Below are 11,314 nucleotides of genomic sequence, written 5' to 3'. Positions count from 1 at the left end.
AGGAAAGGAAATCTGGGAGTCATACTCAGCAAAATGTGAAAAAAGTAGAAGTTGTGGAAATTACTTGTTTTGCTTCCTGAGTAGAACTCTTTTTAAACAATATTATCGTTATATATTTCATCAGCATTGCGGCATGTACATTTATGCAAGCTATTCTGCAATCTCTTCCACTGTTTATAATTAAATGTCTTTTTCCAGCCTTCTACTGGATTAAGAGAGCCCAGAACACCATAAGTAACTAGTAACCATCTTGTAGATATGTTGGCTACTTTGGGAGTAGCTGTCTGTTCAGCCAGGAGCTGCTCCAAGCACTATGGCAACAAGATATTAAACCCAGAATTAATATTATTTCCTGATTGCCTTTTAAAATTTGGTGTAGATTCAGGTAAAAAAATTGCCATGCTTGCTTTTTCCCTTTTTGATTTCTCAGTCTTCTGTGGAAACCTAAACCTAATTTGTGTGAATTACCATTTTCAAATGGTTTTGAACTCCAGGTATTCTTACAGACTTGGGCAATTTACATTAAGTGGACTTTTTTTTTTACAAAGTGTTTATCATCTGGAAAAGTTAATTACTGACTTGTTTGCTAAGATTTTACAGTTAATGTCACTGTTTAGAATTTTAGTATTTTTATTTTAATTTTTTTTTTTGCAATTCCTAACAAATGTGGTTTCCTGGACATAGCATAACTGCAAAGACGATTAAGGCCTTTTTTTTTGTAGCATCACTGATCAATCAGTGGCCATATTAGTGTTCAGATTTGTCAGAGTCACAGGCCCCTGGTTTTGCAGTCCTTGTCGCTGTTTTCTGCACAACCATCTTACCTCTGCTTGCCCAGACTCATGAGCAGCAGCTCCACATCCCTGCTCAGTTTCAGAGCCGCACTGTGTAGGCTGCACTCGAGGCTCCTGCTGTCTCCCTCATGCCTTCCTCTCAGGGATATGCCTTCCCTGAAACCTACATGTGCTGCTGCTGCCGGAGTTTTGAGAACACAAATGCCTTGACTGGTGTAGAGAAGAAAACTTTCCATGGGCTTTATACTGCTCACCACGGGCTGTTTCACCTGGTTACGGCCCCACACGTGCAGCTAGCACAGGCTCCTGCTCCCTGCCTGGCTGGGGTGGTTTGGCTGGTGATGCTCAGTGTTGCACTGGAATTGTCACCAATTCCCATCAGGACTAAAAAACAGGTTGGAAACAGGCAATTTATTTACCCACCAGACAAAAGTGGGATGGTTTTATTTTAGCAGGTTAGGTCTGCTGTTAGATGTATTTGCACTACAGAGCTCAAAGTGAGGTTCCAGAGCTCTGTCATTAAAGTTGTCAGCAATAAATTGGATTTTCATAGCTCATTATTTTCCTAACTAATAATTACAGTGGGTAAAATGTCTCTGTAATTGCATCTCTGTGTGAATGTTTTCTTGTATGTGTGCACGTGTGCGAAAAACAGGAATCTTTATGATAAATCCTTGCATTTGGAATTTTATTTTCAGAATTTTTCAGTACTAGATGCAGCTTTAAAAAAACATTCAGAGGCAGGTAACAAGCTGTTTCAGGGCATGTGAAGCTCTTAACCCTCAGAGGAGGGTGCTGTGGTGGTGCCCACTCTACACCTGCCTTTGCAGCTCTCTGAAGCAGAAGGCCCTGACTGATGCACATGGAATGATGCTGGCTGCTGTCATCCTTGCCTTTAAAATGGAGATGGGAGTCAGGGATGCTGCAGCCATGCAGCCTGCAGGCTTGTGACTGCTCCCAGATTCGTTTCCAGGGTGGAGAGGAGGGGAATGTCCATGACAGTGCAGGGTTAAGAAGTGTCCCTATCGTCATGACCTCCCCCCGCATCCAGGGAGGTGGATCTGGGCCCAATCCTGCACCTCCCTTGCAGGGTGAATCTTCCTGTGGGCTTGCCTGTGCCTGGGTGGGCCTCGAGACCATGGGAGCCGGCAGGTGGGCAGAGGTTAAAGAGTTTGGGAGCAGAGGTGTTGCTGCTCTGAAGGCACCAGAGCTCATTCCCCAGTGAGCTCGTCACAGATGCAGTATTGCCATGGCAAGGGCCCTCTTTGCCTTTCCTTCCACGGTGATCAGCCATGGGAGAGCAGTGGCTAATCTCTACAGGCACAGCATCCTGCACAGTTGGGAGTGCTCCTCTTGGCCAGTCCTGGACTGCAGGGCACTGACCATGGGCACTGTTGCAAAAAAAAGCAGTAAGAAGTATTTGTGAACTCCATCATTTTGTGACTAGATCTGAGAAAACTGTGACTTGTTGTCTGGTAGCATTTGTAGTATTGTCTGGTTGTGTTCTACATCCTCCTCAAAGAAGTAGTGCCAGCAACCTCAACCTCAAGGTTCTCAGGCTGGAGGTGCAAGATTTTAGAAGGACCATTGTTTTGTCATGTCCTCATGGAGGTGTGAGAGGAACAAAATTTTTCCTCTCTGCCCTGAAGCTCACAGCATTTAGGGGCAGCGGGAGGGTTAATCCATCTTTAACAGTCAACACTTGTCATTATTGGTATTGTATAAATGGCTTCTGGAGAATGGTAGGCCTGAGTCAACATTTCCAACAGAGTATCTGAGGACCTGTATGAACAATTTGGTGTCACTCTTTAAAGGAACTTTAGGCTCTGCACACACGGCTCTCCCAGAAACACTGCGGGCAGATAGCCTGGCAAAAATTTGATGAACATTGTTGCATGTTTCAGTGAGGAAGACTTCGGCTGTGCAGACAGTTTGTGCTCTGCTCAGGTTCAAAGATGGAGGAATTTTTTTTCTTTTTTTTGTATAATGGTTATGTCAGATAGTTGCAGGGAAAATATATTAATAAGAAGTCTCATCTTCCTGCTTGGGAGTTTTTTTCTGAGCTAGAAATGCAGGCACTGAGCAGTGGGAGATTGTGATTGAGCTGCTGCCAGCACAGCTCAGTGGGCACCTGGTTGAGAGGCTGACGGAGTTGGGGTCTGTTCTGTATGAAAGGGGAGTGCAGGATTAGGGCAGCTGAAGGTAGGCAGAGGGTTTATTTTTCATTTGTTCATGTGAAAATTCACAAGACACAAAAGAAGTTCAGGATTGTGAGAGAGCCTCCTGTGTGAACACCTTGACTACAGAATGGAGGAATAGAGTCTCACTCTCGGTCTCCACTCCGGCCCTCAGCGTGTACGACGCGATTTCTGCGCTTACTGGAACGTGCAGTACTGTGTTGAAGGGGGAGACTTGCAGGCACCAGGGAACCCAGCTGCCGTGTGTTATGGCAAAGCTACCAGAAGCAGTTGATCTTGTGTGATTCAGTGTGAAGAAATTGGTCAGATTCATTTTGGTTTAGGGATCTCATTCTGCAGCTTTCCTGGGGGCATGGCATCAGCAGAGCTGCTGCTGGTGGTGAAGATGCTGCACCCGAGGAAGCGCAGGTCACAGAAATGATCCATGCTTTGGACCCCTCTGGAGCATGAGCAGCTTCCTTTCCCTCAGAATTTGTTATTGAAACTACTGAAAACATAATGATGAAAATAATACATTTTGAAAAATACGAACTATTAAAACCATAATATGCATATTAAAATCAAAAAAATGGAAAAAAAATATGCCGGTGTATTTATTCCAGAGGTGCAAATAAAATATAATACCTAGCCTTCATTTAACTTTGAATCATAACAAGCTGTAGACATTAATGACAGCATTTCTGTAAAAACAGTAATTTGCTACAAAAGAGTCCACTGCAAAAAGTGGTCTTCGGTGTGATTTGTTTCTATTATTGCCAGTACTGCTGATTAATAACACACATTTTCAGTTAATTTTGGATCTCAGCATGCCCTTTAATCTTGTGTTGTTTCTTTTGTCTTGCTATTACAGAAAAATATATATTGTATCCTGAGGCCCAATTCCAATTACTATAAGTTAATCTATTAGGTGATAAAGAACCACACAGGCAGAAAATGTGTATGTGAAAGTGAAGATGTATCTCAGGATTTGCTGGGGTTTGGTTACCTTGAAATGATGTTCTCTATAAATCTCAGAGCATGTTCTCTGTCTGTGTGTGATAACTGAAGCTTTGTTTTGGATGTTGTCCCAGGTATTATGAAACCGGGAGTATTAAGCCTGGAGTGATTGGAGGATCAAAACCAAAGGTCGCCACACCCAAAGTCGTTGAAAAAATTGCAGAGTACAAACGCCAAAATCCCACCATGTTTGCCTGGGAGATCAGGGACAGACTCCTTGCTGAGCGAGTGTGTGACAACGACACTGTGCCCAGTGTCAGTTCCATTAACAGGTAAAGCTCGGTGTAGTCCTGGGGTGGGATGCTCCGTGGAAGCACCATCACCATGTCTTTGTCTTTTAGAAGGACTGGATGTTTGGGGCTGTTTGTCAGAAAAGAAGTTTCACCTGTTTCCCTGGGGCACTTGGGCCTGGGGAGCAGCTGTGGGCTTACCTTGGTGGCTGAAGCAGCATGATAATGAGGGTTTCCTAGGAGTGGGCAGGTTCTTCTGCCAGCCTTTGCTTCTTTTCCACCCTTTCCCCTGTCTGTGAGTAGGAGAATTTTTCTGGGAATGACTCTATGTGTTTGCTTTGAACAGAGCCCCTGTTCTGCTCTGGGGGGTGGGGGTTCAGTGGGACATGCTTTGCCCCAGGGGGAAGCCCAGATGGCCATTAAGTAGGGTGGCAGTCATCTGGAAAAGAAAGGAACCCAAGGCATAGGTCTGAGATATTTCAACCATTTTGTTGCCTGACACTTGATTGGTGTTGCTGACATTGGCCCAGGCCTGTGTTCAGTGTGAATATCAATAGGGGAATTTGGTTGGTAGTGTCTGAGGGCCTCCACTGTCTGCTTTTTACATTGGGGAACTTATGTAGCCTTGAATTGCTTTTATAAAAATGCCAGGGAACCTCATTTGGAGGCTCAGTCCCGTGTTTGAGTGTTTTGCCATAGCTTTGCAAGTCAGGGCTGGGCTCATGGAAGACTCTGTTTGGGGTCTAAGCTACCGCCTTCTCCATTACACCTTCTGTGCCCATGGTTTCCTCCTGAGCCAAGTGACGTATAGGGCTGGAAAACCCACTCAAATACTACATGACATCTCCAGCCTTGCCAGACCAACAGAGAGAAGAGATGAATGCTTGAATAGCAGAGCTTTTGGGCACCCGTGGCCCTGGCAAGCAGGGTTTGTTAATTTTCACTCTGTTCCAGGCTTCCTTCTCACCACGCTGGTGAGATGATTTTCACTTGTGCAACTGCATGCAAATTCTTCAAATGCAGCTCGCTATAAAATGTCTCATTTGCGTCCAGACGTGAAATAAATTGATGCAATATTCTTTTATTGGCTATCCCAATCTGATTTGCATTCATGGAGTTGCCGCTTGAGTAGCCGGAGTGGCTTCCCCCACGTTAGCAGAGAGTGCAGTCTCTGCCTTGATGGACTAAATGTCGAGTCATATGTTTGTGCAATTAAAAGAAGGAATGGGTCAGTTCATCTGCAGCCTTTCCTGCTTGGGAGCTCCTGGCTTGGAAGCTCCAGAGCACCATGCAGTAACTCCATGGTATGGTGCCTTGAGTTTAAAGAGGGTTTGAGAAGTTTTAGACACCAGGAAAACCAAAGGAAAATATCAAATACCTTAGGAAAGTCTCTGCTTCCACTGATGTCAGCCAGTCATGTGAGAAGCATGGCTGTTAGGAGCAGTCCTCTGCTTGTGTAGCAGAACTTCACATGTCCTCCAAAAAACTACCAAAAAAGGCAGTCACAGCTCTAGGCAAAAGGGATATTTAAGTAGCTTCCAGTCATATTTTGAGCCAGTTTACATGTTCCTCTTGCTGCGTCCTTGTATGTTTCCACACTCATAATGCCCACACCCCCACTGCCCTTGTATCAGAAACCCAGTTCATGATCTGTCACCAAGGTTTTTTGCTGTACATTTAATTCTTTCTCATGTGCTTGTGATTCTGGCTAAGATCTTTTTTTCTCAAAGGTTTGCAATCCCTTTAAAGAAATGCATGCAATCTGTTTGAGTCAATCTGTTTACCCAGAGAATTGTTTTTGCCAGCTTAGGAGCTCATTGTGAAAACCCAGACTGAACAATCATATGACAAAGAACCTGGAATTCACATCAAAACACTTAGCTTTAATGCTAAATCCTACATTTCCAGCAGTCTGTGGGTTCTATCCTCATATTTAACATTGAGTGTATACTTTGGGGTTTTTCTGGTGGGGAAGGATGCAGGCCTCTGACCACAATGTTCTTGCTCCCCACTGAGGTACAAATCAGGGGCTGCACCAGCTTGAGCCTCGATCTCGCTGAGTGGCTCCTCTCCTGCTGCAGTTACCATTTCTGCACAGGGGAGGACGGTGGCACCACTCTGTCCCTGTCCCTGTCCCTGTCCCTGTCCCTGTCCCTGTCCCTGTCCCTGTCCCTGTCCCTGTCCCTGTCCCTGTCCCTGTCCCTGTCCCTGTCTCCACAGTGCTGGGGGTGTTTGCTGGGGCTGTGCTGCTCCCTCCCAAGATGCTGATGCTGCTCCTGTGGAACATTGGGGTTTATGGGGATGGACTGTGCACAGCTTATTATCAGCTATGGAGGGGGCCTTCTAGCAGGCAAGTTTGAGCTGCTGCCTCCATGTAAGAGTGAATAATAATAATTATTAATTAATACCATTAATTTTAATAATAGGCCACTCTTCAATAGCAGAAGCAAGACTGTGTGATTAAGACTTAATTAATCATTGTGATTAGCTTTGCTCAAATCAGCTGAGAGCTGTCCAGCTGCTTTCAAGTGCTCCAGTCTCTGTTCTTCCAGAGATAAAGATGTTGATGTGTCAGAAGGCCCTGGACACCCTTTTTTCACCATGACAGCCTTGTGCAGTGGGCTGTTTCCACTCTTGACCATGCAGGGTCCTGTCTCTTCGGCTGTGCTCCCCCACCAAAGCTGCTGTCCCAGCTGCTCCTGCCTCTCACACTGGGGTGGCTGTTCCGGGGTCTGTTGCTGTAACCCATCTCCTGGTTGTGCCTGACACTCCTAAGCTTCACTCTGGGGCTGGCAGCTGAAAGACACAGCTTGTGGACAGACCAGACCGCTGCCAGCCTCCATCAGACTCCTCCAGGGAATGGGAGGGGAAGGGGATGGCAGCGAATCCTTGTCTGGGATGGAGTTGGGTGTCACCAGTGGTGGCCCCTGTGCCTGCCTATGGGGGCTTACCAGCAAGGAACTGCTGTGTGTTCCTGCAAGTTCACCCCCAAGCCCACTCCCCCTGACAGCTTCCCTTCTCTCCTTCAAATTCATGGCAGGCAGGAGTGGAAGGGGAGTTTGCCAGGCACAGAGAGGGGAAATGTTCACTCTGGCATTGCTGCTGTAACATAGTGCCTGGGCTGGGGGATGTGTGGTGAACCAAGGGTGTGCTTCCTTCCAGCCTGTTCCAATTCTGCTGCAGCCTGAGGCAGAACTGTGTGATCTCCAGAGGTATTTCTGACCCTATCTTTTGTTTTTTCATAGCACAAGGGCAGATGAGCAATGTGTGTAACATCTGCCCAGAATCTCCCTTCGTAGCAAGGTACCTTCTATCCTGCATCAGCACACATGCCTTCTGCTTTGTCTGTATCTCTGAATTTTTTCTCATTGACATCACTATCAATCAGAGCAGTAACTGCACGTACACAGTGATGGTAAATGTAGTCATTCAGCTTTTAAGATTAGCATTTCTTCCAACATTTTTTTTTTTAAAAATAAAAATTGGCTAAGCTGATCCTTTCCCAAGTTGTCCATGTGAGTGCCATACCTGGAATGCGCTAGGAACAGCCTTGCAAATGTGTCCCAGTACCCTAGAGTGCAGACCACGGCCTGCTGGAACCTCTGTGCTCAGAAGGTTCCAGCTCCCTGGGGAGACAGCGCTGGCCTGCTGGCTGCTCAGATAGTTATGGATGTCTCTTGTCGGGGCAGTGAGGACTGGCTCCTCGAAGCCACCAAAGGACCAAACTCTGAAGCATCCTGAGAACCATCCGGATGCAATCCTGTTCTGTGTGCTCTGGAATGACCTTGCTTGAGCAGGGAGCTTGGACAAGACAGCTCCTGTCAACTGTTGTCTCTTCCAACCCGAACCATTCTGTGACTCCGTGGCTCTGTGCAATGTCACCACAGTGACTCTAATGGCAGGGGCTGGGGGCACAAATGTGGCCCAGACTTTTCTTGTATTGATGTGGGTGTCCTGCACTGAAAAAATAGTGTCTAGTGCCTCCTGCCATTGCATGCCCAGTGCCAGCTAAGAGGTCATTTTTGTCCCTTACTCACAGGATCATCCGGACCAAGGTGCAGCAGCCACCCAATCAGCAGGTCCCGGCTTCCAGTCACAGCATAGGTAAGGAAAAGTTTTTTTAAAATACATTAAAAAAAATAATGGATTACAAGTATTCTGAAGAACTTTTAATCATTCTTATGGACAGATAATTCTGCATAAAACACTTCAGCACACGTGCTAATGTGCCTTCTTTGTCATTCTCCAAGGGCTGAACATAGTAAATGAATTTTATAAATACTGCTAAAAGGTTTTGAATTTTACTGATTATTATGATAAATAGCTTTCACCATGAGACAGAAAATTGAAATCTAAACCAAAAAAACCCCACTAATAGGGGTCTATAGAATGTCAGATAATTAAAGTAATAAATCAAGAAAGGGATACTTATTCATAACATTTTCTGCATCATTAGTCAGTAAGTAGTTTTGAATGTGTTTTTTCCATCTATCAACCATCCCTTCCATAGTTCTTTGTGCACTTGCAGTCTTGAGTGAAGAGGTAGCAAAACTTTCTGAAACTTTTAATTTAGCCACAGAACAGTGATGCTGCAACCTGAGGGAGGTAATGTTGGTGGAGGGTGACCCAGAGGAGACCCCCCAGGCTGCTGAGACACGCTCAACTCTTCTCCCAGCTGACAGTGTCTCTCTGAGGATGCTGGATGCTTCTGTGCTGCAATGCAGCAGGGGTGGAGGGGCTTAGTCTTTTTGTTCCTGTTCCATGACATCTGTCAGGGCACTGGTCAGCCCTTGCTTCACAGGAGGTAGTGGGGTGCCCTAGTTTCTCTCTGCCTTTTTACTGTCACTTGTGATATGGTGAAATTCTTGCTACTTCTCTCTTGGTGAGGCTGTGCTGGTACTGGGAGAAAGGGAGTGGAGGTGCAGAGCTGCCTGCACTTTTTCAGCTTGTCAGAGGAGTCATACTACAGTATGACTCTGTATCCTCAGCCTTTCTCTCCAGAAAATGCCGAAACAATCTTGGGGAAACAACCTTTCTTTATCTCACTGTGGTGGCTTAAGTGCTGGCTCTTCTTGAAAAAGTCAAGAACATGAAGAAAAATCTTTTCTCAGGGCTTGGAGTCGATAGAGAAAGCAGGGATTTCTGACATGGGTTTGCTCCATGTGAGTCATGTCTGGGGGTCTTTGGTGTGGTCCCACAATATATCTGGAGGATACATCCTCCTGAGTGTATCAGGAGGATACCCCATCCTGTCCTTGGGGTCTGTGTGGTGATTTCTGGGATGTAGGGATGTGGCAGGACAGGCCCAGCCTGTAAGCTGGTGGAGGAGATAATAGTGCTCCCTTCTCTGCCTGCTTCCATAAAGCCTTGGACACCCATAAGGACATCATAAGGACATCATCATAAGGACAGTGTTTGCTGTGCAATCTGACACGTCTAGACTGGTGTACGCTGTTGATGGGTGATTGTCCTTGCTGGACACAAACAGTACCCTTTTTGGAGGGCTCTTCCAAAGAAAAATGGATTTAGATCATATTTTGGATACCCTCATGTGGAAGCTCCTCTCTCTGCATGACTGTGTTCTCTGTCCACCTTGCTGGTGACACTGGTGACACTGGCTGCTGGGTCACAGGGGGCCTCTGCTGTCCCAAGCCATGAGCTTTTCCACTGAGCCTTGTGTGAGATGGGATTGTCTGACTGCTACAGAAAAGCATCTCCTGTCCCTCAGCATGCCGACCCAGCCCCTTGAGAGAGGGGCAAGGGCTGACCCTGCCTCTGCTCTCACCCCCTGCACTGGGCTGCTGTGGCATGCTGCTGGATTGGACTGGGCATGGCCAGGGGCTCTTCCTGAGCTGGAGGGGCCACGATGGCCAGCTGACCCCCAGCCCACCTCCTTCATGCCATGGGGCCAGTGGCTTTTGGGTAAGCTGGTGTATGTGCTGTCCTGCACCTGACTACCTGTCCTTGCCTTGCAGCCTCCACGGGATCAGTCACCCAGGTGTCCTCTGTAACCACTGACTCTGCTGGCTCGTCCTACTCCATCAGTGGGATCCTGGGAATCGCCTCCCCTGGCACGGAGAGCAACAAGCGCAAGCGGGATGAAGGTAGCAGGAGATGTTTCCTGGGAGGGGGAGTGTCTGGCTGCCCAGCCAGAGGGGTGGGTCAGGGCTGGGGCAGATGCTGTGTGTTTGTGATGTGATGGAGCTCGGGACATCCCCTCCAGTGCAGACTGGTTCTATTTCAGCAGGTCTTTGCCAAGGTCACAGACAAGCCAGTGACCCAGTGGCCAGGAGCGGGGTCTTGTCCAGGTGTTTCAGAAAGCTATGGCAGTGTGTCAGTTTTGATCTGCGCCTTCCTCCACACTGTGGACCTTTTCCCTCCTGCCAATGAGTGGGGGAAGAGACACAATTGTGTTGACTCTGTGGCCACCTGAAATAGGAAGTATCTGCAAAGTACAGAAAATTAACTGCAGAGACATTTGCTGTGCTGCTTCTCTCAGGACTTTCTTCACCAGGGATATTTGTTAGTCGTGGAGGGTGGAAGTAAGCAGTCTGGTTGTTGGGGTTGGATATTGTTACAGTGTTGGATATGCTCCTCAGATCCACAGGGTGTATGGTCCTGTTTTGTTCTACATCCTACCGAAAACAATGTTTTTGAGAGAAAGGCACCTGAGAGAGAGTGGAAGGCAAAAGAGGAGAAATGCTGTGTTGGTGTATTTTTAAAATACCTTTAGTTTAGAGCATTTTTTTTTGTTTTGGAAGAACCTACAGAGAGAAGCTGAAGCCATGGTTGTGGACACAAGTTGTGTAGCAGGGGGGACACTGGAACTGTAGTGGGGCTTTTTCAGTTGAAGACACAGAGGGCAGGTGGAGGAGGGGTGCCTGTCCTTCCTGCTGAATCAGCCTCTGCCTCTTGCTGAGGAGCATCCTTGTTCCTAAGCTCCTGCTGCTGATGCAGGTCCAGCAGGTCCAGATCCCTGCACTGCCCCGTGTCCCTTGCTGCCCAAACCCTCCTGGATGAAGGGGGTGGTGGGTGGGTAGGCTGAAGCTGTAGTGGCACCCCCCCACAATCTGCCCCACATCCCCTGGGGGAAACA

General features: G+C 47.1%; 1 protein-coding gene across 5 annotated transcripts in view; it reads left to right on the top strand.

Annotated features, from left to right (window-relative positions):
- The window catches only part of PAX5 (paired box 5), a 127,342-nt gene that overhangs the window by 452 nt on the left and 115,576 nt on the right, over positions 1-11,314 (top strand). For 3 of the 5 annotated variants that reach the window (XM_086867430.1, XM_086867432.1, XM_086867431.1), the window contains exons 1-3: positions 4,059-4,260; positions 8,258-8,322; positions 10,194-10,322. In XM_086867430.1, coding sequence (XP_086723556.1) covers positions 4,175-4,260; positions 8,258-8,322; positions 10,194-10,322 — 280 coding nt within the window. In that variant the 5' untranslated portion in view covers positions 4,059-4,174. Of the gene's footprint in view, positions 1-4,058; positions 4,261-8,257; positions 8,323-10,193; positions 10,323-11,314 lie in introns of those variants that run through there. The other 2 variants (XM_086867429.1, XM_023944780.2) reach the window with 2 other exon arrangements.

The sequence above is a fragment of the Cyanistes caeruleus genome, chromosome Z (assembly GCF_971803275.1).
Source record: "Cyanistes caeruleus chromosome Z, bCyaCae1.hap1.1, whole genome shotgun sequence".
Taxonomy (NCBI): domain Eukaryota; kingdom Metazoa; phylum Chordata; class Aves; order Passeriformes; family Paridae; genus Cyanistes; species Cyanistes caeruleus.
The sequence above is the reverse complement of the archived record's forward strand: the minus strand, read 5'-3'. Positions and strand labels throughout refer to the sequence as shown.